This window comes from Tauraco erythrolophus, chromosome 6, assembly GCF_009769465.1.
Source record: "Tauraco erythrolophus isolate bTauEry1 chromosome 6, bTauEry1.pri, whole genome shotgun sequence".
Lineage (NCBI taxonomy): Eukaryota > Metazoa > Chordata > Aves > Musophagiformes > Musophagidae > Tauraco > Tauraco erythrolophus.
The window spans coordinates 14,792,575-14,818,053 of NC_141470.1; the positions used below are offsets into that span (position 1 = coordinate 14,792,575).

General features: G+C 42.4%; 1 protein-coding gene across 1 annotated transcript; it reads right to left on the reverse strand.

Annotated features, from left to right (window-relative positions):
- Positions 1 to 5,748: 5,748 nt before the first annotated feature.
- RIC3 (RIC3 acetylcholine receptor chaperone) lies at positions 5,749 to 24,464 on the reverse strand. The gene is made up of 6 exons (XM_086613618.1): positions 24,317 to 24,464; positions 17,006 to 17,229; positions 15,643 to 15,721; positions 13,398 to 13,491; positions 7,332 to 7,480; positions 5,749 to 6,239 (listed from the first exon to the last, which is right to left on the reverse strand). The coding sequence occupies exons 1-6, from the start codon at positions 24,462 to 24,464 to the stop codon at positions 5,749 to 5,751; spliced, it is 1,185 nt and encodes a 394-aa protein (XP_086469744.1).
- Between the last annotated feature and the right edge of the window lie 1,015 nt (positions 24,465 to 25,479).

The following is a 25,479-nucleotide window of genomic DNA, read 5'->3' on the forward strand; positions in this document are numbered from 1 at the left end:
ATCCTTTTCTAAAATGCTTATCTAAATAGACATTTCTGTTTCAGAGAGGGGAAAGCTGAAGCAGAGAGAGGAAGGGAAGTGTCATATAAACAGGAGGAATATGAGTTTGAAGGCTGCTGGTAAGCTGCTGTACGAGGTATGGCTGGCTGCATTCAGAGGGCACTTACTGGTACCTGGGGTGGAGCTGCCGAGGTGATGGAGACCTCAGGACTGAGCTGGTGGGATTCTTTTGACACCACACAGTCAACTTGCACTAGTATCATTTTCTCCTGTTGGTGCTGCAAAGAAATGTGAAGCTTTTAGCTCTGCCACAGGTATTAAAAGGAGTCTTAACAACTGGTCACTGCATTGGGGGGGGGGGAACTCATTGGGTTTTCGTTTTGGTTTGGTTTTTCGCTAGCGCTACGATAGAATTATTTCTCGATTCACACTCCAGGGCAACATGTGCTTGGTGTGTCTGTGGGGACCGTGTTGCCAACCAGATCAACTCACAGGACACAGCTGAATTCTGCATTTGCCTCTGCTCAGAGGCGTAGAAAGAAATTCTGGAATTTTGTCTGCCAAAAATGACCCTTCAGTAAAGGCTGTGGGATGGTGGAAGACAGCAAGGTCAAAAAACCAGAGTGGACTAGGGAAATAAACTTTTGCTATTAATGGGAAGCTTAGTATGTCACACACAAGGAATTGCTTTGTATTTTTCTCACTGACACAAGGAGAATTTAATTCCCAATGCAATGTGGAACAGCTCCAAAGGACATGGTGATGGACACCAGTCAATAGCCTGCTGGTTAGGCCACCCTTGGGGGACAACTGAGGTTGACGGTCCTTGCTCCATACCACAGTGTTAGGATTTACAAACACCTCCCACTACTGTAGTGAGGGTCTTCAATAATACAGCAGGCTGTCTTTATTAAGCAATAAAATTTGTGTGTGTCTTCATATTCAGTGCTGTATCAAGGCCTGGTCAAGCTGCTCGCTCAGTACAGGAACGCTGACCATCGAAAGGTCGATAGAAATGCTCACCTGTATCCCATGTTTGTGGGATGCATAAACAGCAACTCGCTGGGCACTGTCAGGAGTTGAGCTGTCCTTAAGAGTGAGATTATTTGGATGCAGTCTGGACTAGTTTGAAGATTTTCACACTTTGGAGCGTGGACTTTGTTATTCACATCCATTGACTACATTTTAGCTTCTTAATGTATGAAAACAGCTGTTTAAAAACTCTACCTTGTACTTCACGAATAACACCACTTTTTCATGCGTTTACAATGTCTTGCACAAAATTAAATGCACGAATTTGCTCAAATGCAAATGAAAATGGTGAACTTTTTAAATTTCACATACTTTTATAAGCAGCAGGAATTTGAAGTACATCATAAGCACATACTTGTATAGACAGGTAAAATTCTTTAAGTCCACATTTTCGTCGATTGCAGTAGACCTGAGGTGGCATCTTTGCTTCTCATGGCAATGGGTTGGACTCTGCTGTATCCATAGCAGCCATTGGAATACGGATATCACCACTGGCAAGTTAACAAGTAAGGGCTATATGCTTGGCAAGTCATGCAGCTGTATCAATCTGTCCAGCCTGACTGTTTCTACAGAAGAAGCAGAACTGTCCACTGTCTCATCCTTTGCACTCAGTCTCTCCACTCTTGTGGCTTTCAGGAGTGTTTAAACAATGAGAGTGTTGTTCCAGGATGGACAGGTGATGTTACTTGCAGTGGAACGAAGGCAGTCCTTTAACAGCTGTCTTTGGTGTTAACGTATTCTCTGAATAAGACATGGTACGCAGAAATGCTGCGTATCAGCTCCCAGGTGTTGTAGAGGCGCAGTGGGGATTCCCAGTGAAGAAAACACTAACCCTGCTCATAGAGAGAGGTCAAAATACTGACAAGGTTAAAAGAGAAAGACTGTGTTGAGACAGTCCAGGATGTGTTGAAACAAAACCAAAAAAAAATGTTGCCTTACAAAATGATTCAAAAAGAAATACACTCCTAAGAAAACACAGTAAGTATTCAATCTGTTTTCTCTATTTTTCCCTTCCTTTACTATGAATTAATTTTTGCAGAAGGAATTCTTTATAAATAACAAGGAATGTAAACATCAGGCTAACAGTTACAGTCTGGAAAAACAACCAGCCAAAACAAACCACAAAGAGATCTCTCAAAGGCAGACACCCACTGAACAACAAACCCCATCTGAGATGTAGGGCAAGATGCTCTTTTTTTTTCAAAAACACTTAAGATACACCCTAGTGATCTAAGAAGATAGCTGGTCCATAGTAGTTACACATAGATTGTTAAATAGAAGATATGCGTGGATCCAAATGAGCTGTTTATACACTTCTAGTGCTTCCCAAGTCCCAGGGTAATCATAGAATGGTCTGGGTTGGAAGGGACCTTTAAAGGTCATCTAGTCCAAACCCCCTGAAGTGAGTAGGGACACCTTCAACTAGATCAGGTTGCTCAGAGCCCCGTCCAGCCTGGCCTTGAACACTTTCAGGGATGGGGCATCCACAACTTCTCTGGGCAATCTGTTCCAGTGCCTCACCACCCTCAGAGTGAAGAATTTCTTCCTTACAGCTAATCTAAATCTTCCCTCTTTCAGTTTAAAGCCATTCTGCTTGATCTATTGCTACATGCCCTTGTAAACAGTCCCTTCTCTGGCTTTCCTGTAGGCCCCCTTTAGGTACTGGAAGGCTGATAGAAGGTCTCCCCGGTGCCTTCTCTTCTCCAGGCTGAACAACTCCAACTCTCTCAGCCTGTCTTCTTAGAAGAGGTGCTCCAGCCCTTGGATCATCTTTGTAGCCTTCGTCTGGACCTGCTCCAAAAGCTCCATGTCTTTCTTATGCTGGGGACTCCAGAGCTGAATGCAGTACTCCAGGTGTGGAGTCTCATGAGAGCAGAGGGGCAGAATCACTTCCCTCGACCTGCTGGCCACACTTCTTTTGATGCAGCCCAGGATACGGTTGGCTTTCTGGGCTGCCAGCGCACATTGCCGGCTCATGTTGAGCTTCTCATACTGTTTGTTTCTCATACTGCGTGTGTTGCTGTACAAACATTTCGGATATGCTCCTGAGCGCTCTGTGCTCCCAGGAGCACTGTAAATGTTCCCATCGGCATTGCTACCCTCAGGCGATTCCATGCCAACCTTTGGCTTACCTACTGCCATCCTGTTGGTATCCCCTCCCCGCATCGATTCTAATTTAAAGCTCTCTCGATCAGCTTATACCCAAAGATGCACTTTCCCCATTCGGACAGGTGGATCTCGTGAAGCCCCAGCATACCTTGTTTCTGAAAGGCTCTTCCATGGTTTAAAACCTCCCAAGTTTTGGTGCAGACACAAGCCCTGGAGCTAGATATTGCTATCCTGGACTCGCTCCTAGCTTCTAGGAGGATCTGTTCCATGGTCTTCCCAGGCACAGAGGTGAGGCTGGCAGGTATCTTTCACTAGATCAGGTTGCTCAAAGCCCCAGCCAACCTTACCTTGAACGCTTCCAGGGATGAGGCAGCCACAACTTCTCTGGGCAACCTGCTCCAGTGTCTCACCACCCTCATGACCAGCGTCAGTTCCCTCAGCCTGCCCTTGTGTGCCGTGTGCCCCAGTCTTTCACCATCTCGCAAGCCCTGGGCTGGGCCCACACCCCACACGTCAGGGTCTTTCCTGGACTGGGGAGACCAGGAGGGGACAGAGGAGTCCAGATGCAGTTGCCAAAGTACCAAACAAGAGGAGGAAAGCATTTTTTACTGTTATTTTCTTGGTTTATTGTTTTGAGTTTTTAAAAATTGTTTATTGCCCAACTTTGAGAAGAACTTCTAACAAAGCAGCTAGAAGGGACCTTCATGCTGAAGGCCAGCACTTCTTCATGCAGAACTGCAGTCTCCTGCTCTTCCAAAAGAACAGCTGTCTAATTTCTTTGCTTGATCTGTTGCTGTTCTTTGTGCAGGGCCACGTATTGCTTCACATTCAACCACCCCTCGGGCAACCTCCTCATCCTCAGACTGAAGAAACCCCACCTCCAGGCCCCAAGGACCTCAGTGGCCCTCTGAGGGACAGCTCTTGTCACCCTGGTGCAGCAGCCTGAAGGAAGCCAAGTTGCCTCATCCCTTTTTCTTGGGGCTCAGAGCAGAGGAGATGGCACTCCTTCAGGAGGGATGGGAGTGGTGGATGGGAAAGAAGGGTTGACACCACCAAAGGCAATCCACACAATAATGACTGATGCCAGGAGATGGAATAGGTGAGCCCGCAGGATGGCCAGGCATGGAGGCTGGGCCTCCCAGCTAACCCAGGTGCAAAGGCTAAGCCAGTGGTAGGGCACTGGCCAGGCACTCCTGTGATGCCATGTTGATGGTGTCAGGAGGGGAACCCTGGCATGGTGTAGTGCTGCCAGGGGAGCTGTACTGGAGGCGGATCCACTTCCATTGGTTCTTTTGATCTTCCAGTGGTTCCATCTCCACAGACTCCACTCCATCAGCCACATGAGCAACAGCCATCACTACCATACAGCTGATGGTGCTCCCACTTCTGACGCTGCCGCCTCTCCTGCAGCCGCCCGTCTGCCTTCCCACACATATGGGCAGCCACTCGCCTTGCTGCTGTGGGACCTCTTTCGTCCCATCATTCTTGGAAATGCCTCAGGTTCACCCTCGCTCTCTTTACTTTTAAGGACAAACCTAACCTTCTCGCTGCCTTTTTATTTTTTTTTTTAATCCCCAGGGATATTTTTAGTGTTCTTCTCTAATATAAAATATGGTCTGATTCCTGCACTCATCGACGATTTTCACCAAGACATTTCACCACAGCTATGGCAAAGACAAAGAACAACTCATAACACTTCAGTCTTGCTCATGCTCTTCCTGGAACAACACTGATTAAGCTACAGGTACTGCAGCATGGAATAAGCTAGGAAATGGGCTGTGGGTTGGGGTGGCATATGAATTTTGTGGTCTGTAGTAACAGCAGTGTCTTGGGCGTACAGTAGCAATAACACAGTTGAGAAAGAGTCACATGTGTGACTGTGGTCTGTTCTGTGGATCAGTTAACATTCAGGTAAGAGAAAGAAGGCCCTGCTTAGTTCTCCTCCAACTTCCTGATAATCTCATAAATATATATAGATTTCATCAATTTCTAAGGAAGAAATTCTTCACTCTGAGAGTGGTGGTGCACTGGAATAGGTTGCCCAGAGAAGCTGTGGATGCCCCATCCCTGGAAGTTTTCAAGGCCAGGTTGGATGAGGCTTTGAGCAACTTGATCTAAGGGAAGGTGTCCCTGCCCATGGCAGGGCAGTTGGAACTAGATGAACTTTAAGGTGCCTTCCAACCCAAACCATTCTATGATTCTATGAATTTTCATAACTGGTAGCACACAAACAGATGTTTTTGAGAAAGTCAGGAGAGATGTTTGGTTAACTCTGGGACGACAAAGGGCAAAACCAAGGACTGTTTCTTCAGGATTGGAAAGGAAAGAATCACAAATAATCTGAACTGAATAATCTGCTCCAAGATACCAGTCTCTAAGAAGCAAAGACAAAGCACTGTTGGCAATGTCATGGTAAGCCATGACAAGACTGCCTGAAAGAGGGCACTGGCTTCCAGTTCGGGTAGATGATGTGACTGATTGGTACCACAGGAATGAAATTGCTACAAAGAGATGAACTCAGAGAAATCTTCATAAGGAACAAAAAACACACACGACAGTTTATGACCTCTACCTTCACCATCTGGATAACATTCACTATTGTCTCTATTACTCAAGTCCTTTCATGTTGCGCTTTCTCAGTGTGCCTGTTTCATCTGAATCACTGGCTTTTTGCTTTTCCAGTGCTGCACTTTCAATTTCAGACTCCACAGACGGGTCCTCTTGGGTTGACTCTTCTGCTTCACTGAGGCTCTCAGAGAGGAATCCAGCATTCTCCGCTAGAACAGCAGGATCATCCTCCTCATAACAACAGCAGCACTCCTCAATGCTTTGGCTGCAATGAAGGCCCCTTTCCTCTTCACTGATGCCAGTTACCTCATCCATTTTCTGCATTAAATCATGACGTTCCCTTCCCATGGCGAGATCAGATAGCAGGGTTTCATTGCACAGATGCTCCTCATCTTCCATGCTCTCCATTCTTTCTGCCAGTTCTTCTGCAGAGGGCTGGCTCAGGTCTGGGTAATCTACAAGGATTGTGTCCTGTTTGCGCTTGAAGCAATCAGAATTGTCATAGACAGGATAGGTCTCTTCTGGATAACCTTAGGAATAAAGTGATATGCAGCTTGAAGCATTACCAGCATTTAAAAGTAGTACTGACTTCAGTGATGGATGCACAAGTTTGTTAGAATAGTTGTTTTTTAGCTCTGCCAGTATAAGTGTTATCTTTTTAATGCCATGTATATGTCACAGTATTAAATCCATGGCAAGAATGGGAGATTATGAGAAAACTCCACTTATTTTTAGGGAGCCAGGATATCAACCCTGACTTTCAGGAGTGAATATCTGAGCTTTGCTGAAAGCTATGGGAGCTAACAGGTGAAAATTGTGTGTCTTAGATCTTTAAATAGATTCATTTTTTTGTTTCTGTCTACAGATTGACTGATTCATGCTTTGAAGACTTTTGCTATAAACAGCATTATTTATAAAGTTGAAAAAACGGATATGTCAATGACTTGGTGCATTTCATTTTAGAAAATGCATCATGAAATTGACTTAAGAAAACAGAGCTGGAGGCCACTGTTTATGTTTTGGATCATTTTTGAAAGCTTCTTAAAAAGCAAGGAATTAAGTCTGCATTTAAAATTATGATCATGAGCAGCTCAACTGGGATATCTTGGAAACACATTTATGTAACAAGTAAACACCAAGGAATGGAAAGGACATTAAAATAAAGAATTTTTAAAAGAGACTTCCTGGAGTTGACTTTACAACATCAGAGCAAACGAAGAATGACTAATCAAAAGTAAAAACTGTAAATTATCCAAAACATATTAATTCTGATTTCCAAGGGTTTTATGATTTTGCATGAAATCTAGCTCAGCAAAGAAAGGGAAAGATATAAACCTACAGCAGCCAAGACTCAGCAGCAGATGGAGCATACGTGAATATTCATATGCCACTTTTGGCAGCAGATAGTGTAGTGTTTACACTAAAGGAAATGCCGGCTGCCTCAAAGTCTATTTTCTTTCTATTATGGTCAGGAAAACAAACCATGTCTTGCGAAGTTCTGAACAATGACTTCTGACAAGTAAAGATAAAGTTAACACAAATTTTTGAAAGCATCTGGGACTATAAGTAATCCTCATTCAGTTTTTCTCGTCAGGGTAATGGTAAGAAAGGCTCTTGCTTACCTTCCCAGTCCTCCATGTAAGGAGCTTCTTCAGCTTCCTTCTCAGGAGAGATGCCATCTATGAATTTTCCTTCTTTCATAACTCTAGTAATTTCTCGGAGTTGCTGAAGTAACCTTTTTTCCTGGTCTGTTGTAACATTTTGAGTCCTGCTAGAACACATTAAAAACCAGAATTCAGTCCACTGTTCGTACAAACTATTAACGGAGTCTGAACCCAACTGTTTGGTCCATCCCAGCAGCACAGTCTGAAGAAACCTGGCTGCAATATGATCACTATTAATTGATCTGCATGTGGTGTGCACTTCAGCTCAGTATAAAGGTTTATCCATTATCCAGAAAGCCTGCAAACTTAAACAGGTAAAGGAAGGCGCAGCCAATGTGAGAGCAAGAGGGAAGTGACACACAAGCAAGCGTTATGGTACGAAGACACTACTGAAATTTCTGGCCTTTTTTAAAAGAGTGTTAGGTATGAATTAAAGGGCCATGCCTTGTTTCAAGCTTTGTAAGAAAATGTAATTCAGAACCTACTTAAAACAACTTGACCAAAATTTCTCACACAGGCATTAGACCCAAGAGTCTAATGATCCCTAATTATGACCATTAAAGGTTTTAAATTTGCAAGGCCGCATTAAGAAATGCCAGTTGGACAGATCATCATGTTATTATACAGAGTCGACAATGATGCCTGGTGGGAAGATGGAGAAGCAGGAAGAAGATTTAAAAATTAAAAGAAGGTGTTACATTTAACTTTAACTTGCCCATTAGAATTTGAGGGAGAGTGGGAGAGGACTGAGATTTTTATCAGATTAAAAGCAAACTATAATTTTGACCGGTTCTACACTGCTGATTCTAGTAATTACTATTGCTCGGGTAATAAACTTACTTACTGTTGTAACAAAAAATTGTTTCAAACAGATAAGATCATGTAGTCATTACATGTTATTTTTCTCTGGAAAAAAAATGGTCTTCTAAAAATCTTATGGGCAAGAAAGAAGTATTTGGAGGGTGGTCATCTGAGCTCTACTAACTCACTCAGTAGACCAGAGTAAGAAAGAATAAGAAAGGCTGCACTTCGAGGTGAAAATGGTTCCGATTTGTGCTTGTTTCGCCTTGGGTTTCAAGTTGTTCTGGAGCAGGTGTTTGATCTCTGTGCAAGTGCCAGCTCAAGCCTGTCAGGGGACTAAGGCACTATGCTGGCTCTCTGGTGAATCTTGCCGTGTCTCAGGCAGGATCTGCTGTCCCTAGTGACTCAGGGAGGGTGGCCCTCGGCGTGCGCAGCATGCTGAACTGTAGGCGGTACGTGAGGTCAGATGGATGATCTCTGGTGCTCTTCAGACCATCAGATAGACAGATAATCTCCAAGATTAGACAGCTGCTCGGGGAATGTCAGGCATGAGATGGGAAGAGAGGAGCCGGAAACAGATTAATGATTTTGGATTTAGGTGATTAGTATCTACCTAAAGCTTGTTCCAGGTACCTGAATTCTCATAAACTTGAAAACTTGCAGTGTCCATCTTCAGTTTTTCCTCTAACTAACTGTTGTGACTAGAGCAGCACTTTAATAGGTACTTTGTGTTACTCTACACATACAGCAGTGGTGGTGACACGATAGTTACTCCACTAAAGGCATCAGAGTCCCACTGGTTTAAAGCCAGAGAGATTAGCATCATACTGCCGTGTGACGGTGATCCAAGTGCTGACTCTGGGCTAGATTTTGTGCACAGCTGCACACGCAGTTGTCTGTAACTGAGCTTAGCTCAGGAGCAGACCCACTGCTTTCATTAGCAGCTTCCCAGATTAAGCTGTTTGACGGAGATCACACGGCTAAACATCACTTCTCTGCGCTTCCCCTGAGGGGCACTTTGCCCCACAGTCTGAAAAGCTGATACAGTGCCAAAGCTGTACGGAGGGTGCACTGAGTCCCCTCAACCTGCAGTGGCAGTTTGTTCCACAGAACAAGCGAAGGTGTGAGACAGCGTCTTCTCCAAAGCCTGGGTTATGCAGGGGTAGAATCTGAGATGTGAATTAAGAGGCACACAAAATGAAATGGTTTCACCAGCTAGCTGCCTTTGACAGAAGCTGTAATAGAACTGCCAAACTAATCCTCCTTTTAAAGACAAAAGTGTATGTAATTTGAATATATCTCACCTGGATAAAGACAGATAGGCCTGTCGGTTTAGCACAATGGAGAGATACGCTAGCTCAGACAATAGCATCAATCAGTGCAGCTGCATTACTGTGGCATTTCAGATAGGAAAATCCCTAACATGCTGGATACTCTCATTAGATAGCACTACTGTCTTATTGCAACACAAGGTCTCTGCATTTCAGGGTATTCTGCCTCCAGATACCTTGCTTGAAAGACAAATTTCCCTGCAGAGAGAGAGAGAAACTAAAGCTCATGCACTATTTCTACTTCATTTAAGGCCTCTAGAAGATTTACTGTAGGATGCTGGCAATGCATAAGACATCTGGCTACCCATGTACAGGAGATTTACCAGGGTATAATGCACTTAGGAATACTTAGAGGACAACAGATGCAAAAGGTTTACAGTGTAAGAAAAGGTCATTATTTTTGCTCTGTGTGTTTGTAGCTCCAACACAGCTATTACTTTTCATAATGGCAATGCTTACGTTTTGTAGAGTCCCAAAATGCTCACTAACAGGTAAAGTAAAGGTTTCTTATTCTTACACTGAGATCAGAATATTTCCTAAAGAGCTATCATGACTGCAGTGAAAATCCGTAATCTAACATGGTATCTCAGACGTGTCAACTGGTATTTTTTCGCTTCATGATCTTAAAATAATCACTATTAAAATGCAGCTATATCCCAAAAATGACACCCCCACAGAGTAGAGCCTCTCATTTTTCCGTATCACATTTGCTCAGTTTATGTTAAAAAGGTAAGTTTTTCCAATTGCCAGCCTGGTGAACAGGACTTTAAAAACAGGTAATCAAGCTACATTATTTCTACCTCTTACCTAATTACCAGAAATTGAATTTTTCCCATTGAGAAAAGTATTGACAAGTATTCTTCAATTTAAAGTGGTTTCAAAATACCAAATTTTACAGACAGTGGTGAAAAGAATATGGGAAAGACATCTGTGAGAATGGGTAGGGAAATCTTTTGTACCAATTACATCACTGTCTCAACAGTGCAACTACTAAAAGCCTGGAAAAAAAAAAACCAACAATATGCAGGCTTTTAATGTAAAGAGCCCTATATAACCATCAATTGAGTCTTTATTTTGGAATCATCAAATTCCTAGCAAGGCTCCTTATCTCTGCTGAGAGATATTGGACTTTAATAAAGGTCTGCATTTAGGAACTGGAGATACTGAGGTCTCCTTAGTGACAGGATGTGATAATAAGTTATAAAACTGTAATTTAAATGTATAACCTGTTGAAAACAGAGGTGGGAAGAGTGCGAGATTTTCTCAGAGCTGTGAATTATTATAGCCTAGGTACTATGTACTACCCATTTAAGTTTGTGCATTAGGTAACAATTATCTTTGTCCATCTCTTAGTTTAAGTTTGCTGAGGACCCAGCCAGGTAGTTCTTTCTTCCTCTTGCTTTCTTTACCTTGCTTCTAGTCCTTGCTAATACATGTCAGGCCTTATTAAAAGTATGTGTATTTGTACTTTTTGAAACTTTTGCATTTCTGCAAGGGCGTTTCTGTACTTAAGGCTGTAGCAATTCCAACTAGTATGCTGGTTTGGAAGGAGGTCTCCTTGGTTGGTTTGGAGGTTGGTCTTCAAGCCTCATAAAAAAGAATCAAATCCAAGTTTCTGTCCATCTGAGAAAATCAGCTCATAGTATTGAGAGGTCTCCCAGCCTCATTTCACTCAAATGCTTTTGAAAGAAAAAGAAATGAGCAGGACAAGCCATAGCAAGAAAACACCGCACACGCTTCCTACAGAAGAAAGCAGAATAAAATCACACAGCACAGTATATATTATTCCTTTGAAACACAACTTCTTTGTATGGTACAGCATTATATGAGAATAAACTGTCCTTCCAAACTCATCTGGATTTCAAAAGCAATATTTTTTTTGAAGAAAATATACAAAATTATAATGTCTTTGGATTCTAAGAATCTTCACCAGAAGGGGAAAGTCAGGACGAATCCTGGAGCAGTTCAGCCAGGAGGAGAATGCTCCTGAAGTATAATGAGAGGACACTGAGGCACAAGCTCAGAATTCAGCACTGTTCCAAACACTGTGTGTTATGGAGATACATCAGGCTTTGTGACAATGCAAAATATGTCCTTTGGTTTGGTTACTTAGACTTCACTCGGCAGGCTGGGAGTCGCTTTGCCATATCTAGTACAGTGGGCCATGGTCTCACCTGAGGTCTTTCAGCATTAGTTTAAATTTGATACCAGTTATTTCTTTCTCTGAATTTTCTGTTGTAAAGTTTTCTGTTTAACTGAGTATTAATAAATGGAGGTCAAGTAATTTTTGCCCTCTGTTTCCTTTTTTTAAAAAATCTATCAACATCCAGATTAAATAAGCCTAGCACTGTACTCTGTGCTCTAATTACACTTTCTAACCATACATTTTATTTTAAGACATTCATCCAGTATTGCTGAATTGAATGAGTATCACAGTGTAGATTAAGAAAGCTTCAAAAGCTAGGTGTGTTTGAAAAAACAGCTATTTTCTCCATCTAGAGGTGCTTTTCCCCTTCTTTTTGAAGAGGCTACATACAAAAGTCTTTATTAGAATCAGATTCTAATTTCCCCTGAGGCCTTTAGATCCATCTATAGAACAGTTTGGTTGAACAAAGAAGGGAAGTTCTACTAAATAAAGGCTCTGAGCCAATAACACAGAGTGGAACAAATACTGGATAAGACCCTAAACCTATTTTCTCAGTAAAAACATACCCTATCCTGAGAGTCAGCACAGTATCTGGGCAGCTCATAAGCTTATTTCTGGAAGCTTAAAGGTACGCGTAGAGCATTGCGGTAGCTCTCCATAACAGCGATGAGCCATAGTCAAAATAGTATCCTTCTGCTTCACTAACAAAACCAGGGCAGCTTAGGGATTCTCCCACTGGACTCTAGCCTAACCCAGGCAAGTTTGGCACCTCCTCTTGCTGAGACGTGCAGCTGCAATAGAGGGCATGGTGCAAGGTGGGCAAAACTACACGCTCAGAGAGAACGTGGTTTGAAGCATAAATTAACATAACGTGGAAGTTCAGCACAGAATTGTTCCTATAGAAGGGGTTAAAACAGGCATTGACTGATCCAGACGAAGTTAACATGCATTACAACCTGAACAGATATCTTCTTTGCTTGCAAACATCACCTTAATATTCATGGTATTTAAATTTTCAAACACTGCAGTTATGCATTGTCCTATTGATGTGTTGTCACTCCTTATGAAAAACATAGACTTGTTTCCCTTGTTTCTTTATAATGCAGAACAGTGATCTCATATTTATAGCAAACATTAATAAACATAATAAATTTTTAAATCGTGATTTTATAACTCTTGTTTCCTTTCATATTTCGAAGCAAATGCATGGATTTACTGGTTACAGGGTGGAACTAAGTTATGGAATCAGATTATTCTGCAATTCTGTCCTTAAAGAAATATTTTATGGATATTCTAACAGGCATTTAAATAAATTATAACAGCATTTCTATTTAGAAAAATAATCCACAGAACTGGAAAAAACATAAAACAAATGGATCTGTTAGGAATCATTCAGAATACTACTTGGTTACATAAGATGGGTTGGTTTATATATGTTAAATGCAGACATTTTATTTTCTGTTTACACATATCTGTCATTATCTTCTGAATAATGCACTGTACAAAAGGGGAGGGGAGGGATAGCTGTTTTCCTATTTAAGGAAAATGAAGTTGGAAAAAATGATTTATTTTAAATATAGATGCTGAAAAGAGAAAAACTGCAGAACAAAAAGTGTGATATGTAAAATCAAATTTCTACAATTTGAAATAGTAATTAAAATGCTATTTTAATATAGCAAATGTAAGAAAGTTTAATTTCGAATCAGAGCAGAATCTCTTCTTAAAATGCTGTAATTTGAAACATACCTGTCACAGTTAGGTCCTACTCTGTTCATCAATTTTTCCATAGCTTCTTCTGTCTCCCTCAGTTTTTCCTGGAGTTGAGTGAGCTCATAGTCAGCTGTAAAACAAACAAAATACCAAGATTTGTCAGTAAGAGCTTTGAAAATGTATCCCTGTCCCATCATCACATGTAGCATATGCTGTACCAAACCAAACTAACTGTGAGGAAACTAAAACATGCAGCTTAAAGAGTTTTACCCACTTTTCCTGGTATAAGAAGGTGAAGACTATTGCCAATGGCAATAGGATATACAGAAAATACCTTCTTTCAAAGGCTCCCGAGCAACCTTCCAATAAGCAAAGTGAGTGGGCCACTGTAAATGCCCTGGAGATTAAAGTTAAAGAAAAGAAAATATCTTTTTTTTTTTTTTTCCCCTAAGGAAACCATAGTGGTTTACTGTCTACTGCAGAATTAATAGTTCTCATGGAATTTCTCTGTTAAGTCTTTGGGAGCAGAGACAAAAGGTCACTTGGGCATTTTCTCAGCATTTAAGGTTTGAGAAAAAACATCTTTATCAAATAGAATAAAGTTCACGAGCTTGATGGCACCCAAGCCCCACACAGGTGTGCCAGGGCCGGCAGTGCATGCTAACAGTCTGCCAGGCTTACCAGGACGCACAACACCACACAGTGTCTGTCTGGGCAGCAAACCACGATATTTCCACGGCTGCACTTTTTTCAAAAAATGTGTCCATAGTACAATAGTAGACACACACGCATACATGCAGGAACACCCATACTGCCTTCGATTTAGCTGAAAGGGTTAACAGTAAAGATGCAACAGCATGGATGTCAACAAAAATGCTTGAGGTCCTTGTTTGGCTTTTGTAGCTCAAAATCCTACAGCTGAGACTGCAATGTTCCCAACTGCAGAACAGAATGAAACCAGCCTGGGTTAGTTAAATATTCCGCTGCTACAGGCGCACCCATTTAAGCCGCACAAAGGCACAACGGAACAAAGGCACATGGTAGGAATGGAGAAAGCCATCCACAAACATCCTCCTTTTGGAAAGACCTCTATTCTGTAGAGAATGTAATTACTTAATGTATCACTGATGTCATTATTTTGCATGTCTGAGACATTAAAAACAGGGAAAGGGAAATTGGCAAAGAGAGAGGAAGTTGCTCCCTCCAAGTCACTCTGTAAGTGGTGACTCAGTCTTCAGGTTCCTAGTCCAGCGACTTGTCCCCTGCTCTGCTACAGCTTGCAATGAATGCTTTAGGAATACAAATGAAGAGCTCTAGAAAAAGGCAGAATAATTTTCATCACTAGTACTTTGGGTTATAACGACAGTAAATATTTAACTCACTGCAAAGTTAGTTTCTCTTACCAAGCATTAGCGAAAAAAATACAATTACTGTTGCTAATAAATTGCACAAAACTGCCAGGCACAATGCAGTATAAGTGCACTGAAAATACAATCTATAGCACTGAGTACATTAGGTATTCCTAATACACGCATTAATTTCAAGATAATTACACCTATGTAAAGAGAATTACCTTACTGCTAGCACTTTCTATAAAGCCCTAAGTACTTTTCTTTCCTATCACAATTTAGCCAGCTAAACACAACACATTTAAATACTGTTACGGTAACTACTCATCCAATCTTCAATAGTAAGCTTATTAATTTATCTAATAAATGTCTACAAATAGTTGAATCTATCCCACTGATGTTTAGGTAAGATCAAAATAACATTTCAGAATACTGTTTGCTTTCTTTATTGCACTCACCAAAACTCTGAGCATTGCAAAAAGGGAAAGGAAAAAGTAGGGAAGCGCCTGGCGATTGCTGAGAATTCACAAGTTCGAAAAAATGAAGCCAGCTTTTAATATCTTTATATACTATTACTAGAATATTACGGATTATAGAATAATTATAGATGGACATCCTATTATCCATTTTTAATCACTAGCTACATAGCTTTTCAGCAAATCTGTACAGTTAATTCAGTGAACCTCATGAAAAGCCACTGCTTCCAGTGGGGCTTGGGATCAGGCTACTATCGCAGTCTCATTAGCTGAATGAGATTAGAAAGTGACGGTGTAGTAATTCATTTTAAGTCTTGCTCACTCCAACACAGAAGCTTCTGGCTTGTTCTTTATGGGGGGAACTGCAGCTTTGTGCCCAGAACTAGAAGATCCGGTTGGACCGTGCCTCTACAGCGTCAACAGCTACACAGACGTAACTCAGAATAACACACTCACTGATTTTCCTCTTCATGTTTCCAGGTGCAGCAGTAGGGCATTTCCGCTCTCCTGCAGTAGTTTTTCCCTTGGAAGCCAGCTGACGAGTGAAAAAAGACGACCCTTCTATGAGTTACAGCAATAGTAATCTACAAACCCCGTAGGCAACAGAAAAACGGGTAGAAAACTAAAACATGTCAGAAAGTAACCACAGAAAAGCATGCCAAGCAGCAAAAACAGACAACCATGAAAGATGCCTGGGAGATCTTACCACCTGAAAACTCCCGAAAGACACTTGGAACAAGTGATATTTTTAAGCATAGTGAAAGCATAACTCATCAAAAATAACTTCTTCATTTTCGAATATTTATCTGTTCCAGCCTGATCCTGTAATGTGTCTGCATATAAGAGGGAAAATAACAGTGCATTGGGTAATTATTGTGAAATAAAGGACTGGTTCTGAAGGAATTATATGCGACTCAGCTTGTCCCTCTTGCAAAGCTTTCCACCACTATTCCTTGCCAACTCTGTACCTGCAGCAAAGATACTGGCTGGCTCTATACAGAAGCTGCAAGCTATCTATTTCTTTCATCTTCTCTGCATTTAATCAGCTCACCCAATTCACCTTGTTCGTGCCTCTGTCTGCCCAGAGCAGCCTCAACTGTTTGGACACTGCTCAGTCTGGATTCAGCCCCGCTTAAAGGAAAAAACATTTCCACAAGTCCACTTCTCCCTTCTCCCACACATCTGACTATCATCACCTACATGCAGGTCACATCTGTGTAACACAAAGCTATGAGGAGTTCAAATCACATGTGAAACACTTGAGAGGAATTTGGGCTGTGTTTTTGAAACTAGCTTTCAACCAGTTCCTCAGCTAGGGTAGTTCCAGTGTGGTCAATACAACCTTACAAACTCCCACTCTCCAACAACCTGGCGCTTTTGTTCCAGAAGCTATGCAATAGCTGTACTCCTCCTCTTTCACTTTAAATGCATTAACACAATGCATATATGGCATATACAGTATATATAATATGTAGTCACACATAACAGAAAAGAGTATTATGTGTCTATTCAAAATTAATCTGACATTGTTGTAGACATACATATTTTCCAGAGGGAGAAAAAAATTCCTTAAAAAATTGTAAGAGGTCAGAGGCCAATACAGAATCCCAATAACCCATCCCTGCATTCTTCGCTACAGTATTTGCAACAGCAAAGTACATAGGATACCATCAATCTTTCAACTACCAGTCCAGCAATAGCTTTTTTTCCTTTTGAGCAAGGCTGAAATGGAACCAGGTACAGAAATGGGACTGTTGTTTCTGTTTCAAGGTTTTTTAAGTTGTTATTTCCCTGACTTTTCAATTTATGTTGGTCTTACCTTAAACAAAATGTACAGGATATATAAAAAGATGCCAAATCCATATATAGGGATAATCTGGCCCACAAGACCTCTCCCCGTTCCACCAGCACTTCCACCACCACCTCCACCTGCCTTCGCTTTGGCAACTGCTTCAGCAAGGTGAGATCTTGGAAAATGAGGGGCAGCTCGGCTGTCGGGAGCGGCCTGGTAATGCATCCTCGGTGGAAAGCGACCAAGCTTCCCTGCAAAAAAACACACGACGATTATTTTTCTTCTATTACTTTTCACCCTGTTACATGCAGCAGGCACGCCTGACCTGTTTTCTCTCCTCTTAAATGCACCACCACTGGTGAATAAAGTAACTTGGGGGACTGTAAGGAGTAAGACTGTAAATTCAATTGCCAGTCACTTACTATATGTACTACTAGCAGTTAAGTGTGCACAATTACTCTCTTGATTTCAAGAAGAGGAAAAGCTAGCAGAGCAATAAGCAAAACATGGGTTTTAACGCATATATACTTGTCCAAAGACCCTATGAATCAGCATTTCTACGATGAAAACCCAAACTCTTACTTCTGGTTCTCTGCTCAGAAAAATCCCAACAACATATTGGTTTTCTGCTGCGAGCCTCATCTTTCAATATTATGCAAAGGAACGCTAATGCATGAACCACTACCCAACTAGCATCCTGATAAACGCCTGCAGGGGTTGCACAGTATAGATTTTCAGCTATTGACATAAGAAGTAGCATTTTTCCTAATGAGTAATGAAAGATAAAGAAAAGTGGTAGCACCTCAAATTGTTCTTAAAATGGTGTTCGTAATGGTAAAGCAATGTAAAAGAGGAGATTTGATACAGCTTGGGACATGGTCTTTGGCATTTTAGAGGGAAAAAAATGGTTTCTAGCCTTGGGAGAGGCAAAGAGAAGATAAGAAAGGGCAGTGAGCATAAAAGGAAGCATGGATACTAGAGTAAGACTGCAGAGAGACAGAAGTGGTGCTGTGGACAACTTCATTCAACTCAACTGCACTAGAATCTCAATACATCTAAGCTCATGCATTTACTCTTTTTTCTTGCTGCACTCAATTCAATAATTTTGCCATAAAATTCACTATTTTACTTCTCTGTACACCTGACATCCTACTTTCTACCTGCACAGCCAGCCTGGACTTGCCCCTGTACTCCCTTCCACCGTTTGGGACTGAACTGACTGACTCCGCTACTCCACCACTGAGTCTGTTTGGTGGGAGGTGTTGGATGGAAGCACCAGAGATGAGGACTGCCAGGCTGGGCTGCAGCTCACCCCCGGACACCAGCTGCAGAACTCTCCCCCTGGCACATGCAGCAGGAAAGCCAGGCAGCCTAGACACTGGTCACTGGCGTTGGGGCAGGCTGCATGCACTTCAATAAAGGAAATGAAAAATGGGTTTGAAATAGCATACTTTCATAACTAACTTTACTTCTCAAAGTACCCAGCTGCAAATATTTTTAAGAGAAGCAAGACAAGAAAATTAGATTTGCTCTTGCTAGAAAACACCATCATACACAGCTAAATTCCTGAGCACAGAAAACTACAGTAAATACATATTAGGAAGTGATATCAATAATTCGTGAAGTTCTACTACTAAAACCACATTTTTCTTTTAGGTGATGGGTGCTGTAGGCTTTAGTGAAACTGCCCAGGTGTACCACCACTGACCAAAACCACTCTCAGATTAGCTCAGGCTTAACTCATGCTGTCACCCTGCACTTTAATTTTAGTGAATTATTCAAAGTCTGTGATGGAAAGCAAAGCATCTTATTTACAAGAAAGCCCCATCGCCGCAGCAGGAATGCCTTGTAGCAGTAGGTCACTGGGGAAACAAGTGTGCTGTCGTGTAGTGAGCGGTATCACTGAGGTGGGGATGAAACAGCAGGGTAGATAAACCTTTGCAAAACATCTTATCCTCATGCAGATGAATTCTTTATTAAAAAAAAAAAAGGGATACAGAAAGCCAAAAAAATTGACAAAGGTGAAACTGTATTTAAAGGGAATAGTTTTCTAAATTATCCACAAGGCCTAGTTTGTGCTTTAAAAGATTCAATTAAATTAAAGATTATCAGGCCAAAGGGACACACACTACTCAGTTCATTATCAAAATAATTTTAAAGGGGAATGTCATGGCTCCTAGCGCTAAATCTTCCCTGTTGATTTTTAAGCTTTTATAATGATTTCCTCATTTAAAGAAAATAATATTGTTTTCCATAGCTTTTCATTCTGAAGAACCCATGCAAATCATAGAGGAAATCAACAGCACTGACAACTTAAAAGCACCATATGCAAAAAGCTATCAAATACACCGTACGTAAGTTGAAATGCACAGTGATTTGGATGCCACCATCAATTAAACAACATAACTCGTGCTATTAAAAAACCCAACACCCTAGCACACTGGTAGGTGATGCGACTGGATTCCCCATTTCCAAGGACAAAACAAACCACTTTCAAATGGAGACAACGACATACTCTCCATCGGTAAAATCAAGTGATGCTTCTACGTGAGCACCGAAGGGCATGTGTCGGGTCCTCATTTGCTGCACCATCCAGCTGCTAGTGATGATGGTGAGTACTTCAACAGGACATTTTCCATGCTGTGGGAAGGGGAGAGCACTAACCTCCATTTAGCTTTGAAGGGCACCAAGTGCTGCTGTCCTTTTGAAACATTTCTCAACTCCCCTACAGCAGCCTGAGGGCTGCCTTCATGCAGACCTGATTGCTGCGTGCAGGTAACTCCACCCAATACACCCTACACTTGGATTTGCAAGATTTTTACCTAAGGTTTACTCCACACGTTTAATGATTTTGTCAGTTTAATGCTTCAAATCAACTTTGCAAACCAGCTACAGGGCAAGCAGAGCGCGCTTTGTCTAATCCTGACACTTTCAATAGCTTTAAATCGCAAAATGAAGTTATGTCCCAGCTAATGTTTGTGGTGTTTAAGAGACTGTAGGTTTCTGAATGTAGATGAAGTCCTTAATAGCAGCATCATTTTAGAATTACTGTGGGATTTTTAATCTTTTAACAATATTAACACTCAACTGAAAAAAGCAAATCTTAAAAAATGTATTTATAGCACACCTAACACAGCAGCCAACCAGCTGATAATATTCAGACCATCCAAGCATCTTTTTTCCAAGAAAGTTGTTATGTGTTCTACCTAATGGGGTTTAGGAATTGCTACTGAGCCCAACTTGACTATTTATAAAGTTATTTAGATTAAAGGTACACGATTCGGCAACAGTTAGTCTAGATAATATGTCTTTCTGCGACATCTGACCAGCTGTAAAATGCTGGGATACGTACATACACGTATAGTAAAAAAATAAGGTTTGGCCTACAATACATATGGGCTGTTGTTACATTAAGTAATTTTGCACTCCATTCCTCAGGAGGTTTACGATACATGACTTCATTTATCGAGTGCCCATGTTCTTCAGACCCCAGGAAGCGTAGGAGGAGGGTTAGAGACAGGAAATGGCAGTCTGGGAAGCGCGTGCCACTTGTCCACGCTGACAGCAGAGCAAAGGCTGCTGTTCTCATCGCTCCTCAAATCTCGGCCAAGCTGCTCCGTAGGAGGACAGCACCCACAGTTCTGCTCACGCTCTGCAGCAGGCACTCTGCCTTTTTTCGTCACAGGACACTTGAATCAATCTTTAGCCCCTCTCAGCAGTGTATTTTCATAAAACATTTATTTTCTCTCTCTCTCTGTCCAACGAGATGAATTGGCCAAAGGATTCTAAAGCTGCACGTGGGAACACGGAGAAAGCCACGCAGACTCCATGATAAGTAACCTGATCCTCTCTAGACTAAAAGCGTCCTCCTCGGTTTTCTTGCATAACTCCCATGTTCAGTATAATTGCTTAGAATAATCTATAAAGAAACTGTTTTCTTGACATTTAATCTAAATGCTCTTTCAAGTCTCTATTATTATTTCTGCTGCTATTCTTTAACACACTCTAATTTCCCCAACAACTCTGCCCACAGAAAGCCCAAGTAATTAATCCTTTTTGTAACACTACAAATTCACATTTGGTTCACAGTTGAGCCACTCTCTATTTCAGTATTATACGCTATCATAAGACCCACATTTTAGAATTTTTTACACGGGCAGTCACTTACAGTTTTCTCTTCTAAATCTTTTTATAAATACTTCTGATTCTGGCAGACAGTTTAATGTCAAGATGAACTGGACAAATGGTAGGCATTCATTTAGTTCTTGCTCTTTTACTGACATTGACAAAATAGTTGTGCTCCCAACACAACTTTAGAAAGCTACCTAAAACAGGTCAGAAGGAATGACAGTTTTGAAATCATTACTTTAAACCACCGCACAGGTGTTTTTAACACAGTCAAACGCTTGAACGTTTTTTATGAATATTGCAGGTGGAGTTAAAAAGGAAAACACAAAACCTACCCAAAATGGAAACATCTTAATTTTCTTCAGTAAGGACACCTGCAGGAGACTGATGTGTGCATTGCACCAATCCAAGCTGGGCAGAGGCATGACCTGTAGTCATGTATTTTTCTTGTAAAGCTAATGCCACGTTGTTGTTCATAAGAATGCAGACAGACTATACACCTATTGCCATGGAGCCGTAAGGTTTTTTCTTAAACTATCAACTTAGAGAGTAGTTTTACAAAATGCACAGCATATATTTATGAACACTGGATTTACAAGTACTTTTTAAACTGTTAGTAGCTTTTTCCCTCTTTTCATCTAACACCTGTCCTTGAAGTAAACTAGAAATGCAATACCTTCACAGTAAGTTCTTTAAATAAGTTTTCATGTACTTGAAACTATTACTGTGAAAAAGAACAACCTTCCTGTCTGAAAGATAATATTAACTTCTATGCTCATCGTTTTCCTGAAAGAGACCTCTGAAAATGGCTTTATTAGAGAAAGCACCATTCCCATGTTTAAAGCCTGTTTGAACAAAAAGCCTTCTGGTAACATTGAGTTCTAACGAATGGTAGTAAACTTTAAGAATGTTTTATTCAGAGGCATTTTGCCCCCAAGACTACAATAAGCACTTTATTAACCTCAAGAACGACATGATTACTTCAAGTACCTGAAACTTCCAGCAGGTAACTGCAGTTATCAGTTCACTGAAGAGGACAACTAATGATAGAGATACGAATTGAACTATTCAATCAAGATTTATTCTTCCAATAAAAAAATAACTTCAGGTGAAATAAAGTTTGGTCTACAGAGCAGGTGTAATGAAATTCTTGCTATCAAATTGAGAATATGGACTATAAATTCTCATCTGAAACGGATCAGCTGAGGTGAGGTATTACATCCTCAGCCAAAGACAGGTGCTGGGGTGCAAGGGAGGACCGTGCCAAGCACTCACTGCACCAGGCACATGCTAACATATGCTGTACAGTGATCTCCTGCAGGATAACAGAAAGAGTATTTATACTACATATTGATAATGAAAAGAGTATTTGTGTTGTCTATTTTAAGCATTTAACTGTGGCCGTGATCAGTCGGCTTATGACAGCACTGCTTAAAAGCAGGCAGTGCTAAAACAGCTATGAATATCATTCATCAGACGTCACTGAAAATAATTTGCGGGCAAGTTGGTTTTTTTTTTCATTTGTGGTTGGTTTTTTTTTTCTAAAGTTAATTTTTCTGTCAGCTCAATTCAATCCAGTCCATCCTGCAGCCAAAGAAGGAAGCACCAGAATTATTAACTGACAACTGCCAAGACTGCACTGCTGTGGGAAAACAGTTCGTCAAACTCCATCACCTGGTATCACTCCAGGATCAGTCAGAGGCTGCATGAGAGCAAAAATTGACAGACAGACAGGTACCACCTCTCAGAGCATCTGCTCCCATCCCTGCTTCAGGCAGGTGACTCCACAGTCCTCACCGAGTCCCTGCGCTGTCGGCTGGGCCCAGCACCACGCCATCACAGTACTGCTCTTGATGTGCTATCAAAAAATCAGCTACCATTCATGTTTTCAATGTTAGAGATTATGGAATGAAACTATAACCTGTAGATCTACAGTGCCAATGTATATTCAAGTTCTTGAATATATGCTTGCTATATTCAAGTTCTTAAAGACTACGAATACACACAGCAACCATGGAAGGGTAGTTGTAATACAGAAGTAAATGTATTTTGGTTCAACATAATGCTGTTTCAGCAGTGACTTCAGCTTGAACATCCTCAAAACCCGTGCCCAAACGAAATCAATGTCACTGAAGTGTACGTAAGAAACAGACTGTTGGAAAGATACAGAAGATAAAAGTCACTGAACGTTGAGTCCCTGTGGGACAGCATCCTGCACAACCTGGAAGTTCTCTGTACTTCCATCAGCTTCACCTCTGGCCTGCAGGCAGCCCTGGGCAGACTGCCAAGACCTGGGGCTATGATACCAGCTACTTTTGTGAAGTGCCTTGGGGAGAAAAACCTACAGTAAAAAGCAAGGGGCATAAAAAGAATGGGAGATACTTGTATGAACCTATTCCTCGAGAACTTAAGGGACATGCAGAGTGGGAGGAGGGCAAACAAGGACACAGCTTGAGGGATTGCATGGACAGGTCATCACATGGCACGTTTATTATGAGAATCTGCTGCATGAATGCCAAGTCTAAAATACTTGTGTAGGAAACTAAACAATGAAGATGATTCAAATGAACTTTTATTTCATATGCAACAACAAAAGCATTCCGTACAGAAAATAACAAAAATGAAGCTTTCAAATAAAAAAGTGATGTATCACAAGAAAGGAAAAAGCGGTATGAGCATGACTCTTTTTGGTAGCTTTGGTACCTCACGTACATAACACAAATAAAATGAAATTCGGAAGACTTCAAACGACCTTTTTCTGAAGGGAAAAGAAAAAGGTGAATCGCAGCGAGAACAGTAAATTCAACCTTAGACACCCCACACGTCTTTTGGGAGCGCACACGAGAGTGAGGCGGGTAACGCGTATGGGAAGGATTAACGACGCGACGTTCCCACACCAGGCGGCAGAGCGCTCTCCAGACGCCCCGTGACACCGAGCAGCGCAGACGGACGGACGGCCAGGGCCCCTGCGGGCCGAGAGCTCACGGGCCGGGCCGGGCCCCGCCGGCAGCGCGGCCCCGCGCCCGGCGAGCCGGCGGCGACGGCCCGCCCGCCCCGGGCTCACCGCGGAGTCGCCCCCCGCGCTTTACCGCTCGGCTCCCGACCAGCAGCCACAACACGGACCCGGGGCGAGGAGGGCGGGCGGCGAGGAGCGGCCCGGCCCTCGCCTCGGCGGAGCCGGCGCCGGCGGGGCCCGCAGCGGCCTCTTACCCTCGGGCGGCGCGGACGCTGCGAGCGGCGCAGCCCCGGGCTCCTTCCTCCCGCCGCCCCGAGACAAGAAGGTCCGCGGCAAGAGGAGGGAGACGCAGAGCACCAGGCAGGAGACCATGGCCACCCTGCAGCACGCCGAGTACGCCATGGCGGCACACCGGAGCCGGTACCGGACCGCTACCGCAGCGCCGAACCGTGCGCCGGCGCGGGCGGCGCGCGCATGCGCTGTGCGCCGGCGCGGCCCGGCGGGAGCCTGAGGGAGGTGGAGGGAGGTGGAGGGAGGCGGGGATGTCCCCTGGGGAGGGACCGCCGGGGCAGCCGGGTCGGCTCCGCAGGGAAGGGTGTTGAGCAGTGGGGTGCGGGAACTCCCGGTCCCGGTCTGGGTTGGGTACGGAAACGGCCCTGAGCCTCCGAAGCGCGGGCCGGGGCGGGAGGAGGGTTGGGATCGTCTCTCCCTGGTCCCTCCGTAAGTGTTTTCCAGACTCTCTGTATCCGCTTGACTGTAGCACTGCAGACTTATTGGGGGGAAAAGAAAAAAAGAAAAAATAGCCTCAGGTGAGGCTATGGCACACCTGAGCTCTCCCTGTGGAATCAGTTTACCCCTTTGAGCGCAGGGGATGGATGTAGAAGAGTCCGGAGAATGTTTAAAATTAATTCAGTTTACTGAAACTATCTAAGAAATTTTAAAATTATAAATGTGCATATATTTCCAAGAGAGAGTTTGTAATTTGCGTGTTGTCAATGCATTTGTTTAGGTTGCTGCCTTGCAAAGTCATCCTGAAACCACCTTCCCACTACAGTAACAATAAAAGATGGAAGTAAAGAGGGAAGTTCATTGTTTGTGCTCGTTCATTTTCACCGACTTAAGCAAAAAACTGCCAGTCATGTCAAATGAAATTATATGGGTTTGTATTTCCGTTACATACTGTATTACTGTAGTTGAATTAGACTATTTTCCACGGGGTCTGGGCTGTGACTACTGAATTTGACTCACTTTACGCAAGAGCTGCCCGACTTGAGCTGAGAGCAGAATTGCTTTGACTGACGCTGCAGGCCACTACAGCAGCAGAGTACCACAGACTCAATTACTACAAAAGAAACATCTGCTATCTGAACAGCTGGGACTGGGCAGACAATTCCAGAAGTCGTTCTTGCTGAGCTTC

Coding starts and splice junctions, on each gene's coding strand:
- RIC3 (XM_086613618.1), bottom strand. CDS start 24,464: ATGGCGTACTCGGCGTGCTGCAGGGTGGCCATGGTCTCCTGCCTGGTG. Junction 17,230..24,316: donor AGCGTCCGCGCCGCCCGAGG/GTAAGAGGCCGC, acceptor GTTTTTTTGCAG/GGAAGCTTGGTCGCTTTCCA. Junction 13,492..15,642: donor AAACATGAAGAGGAAAATCA/GTGAGTGTGTTA, acceptor TTTGTTTTACAG/CTGACTATGAGCTCACTCAA.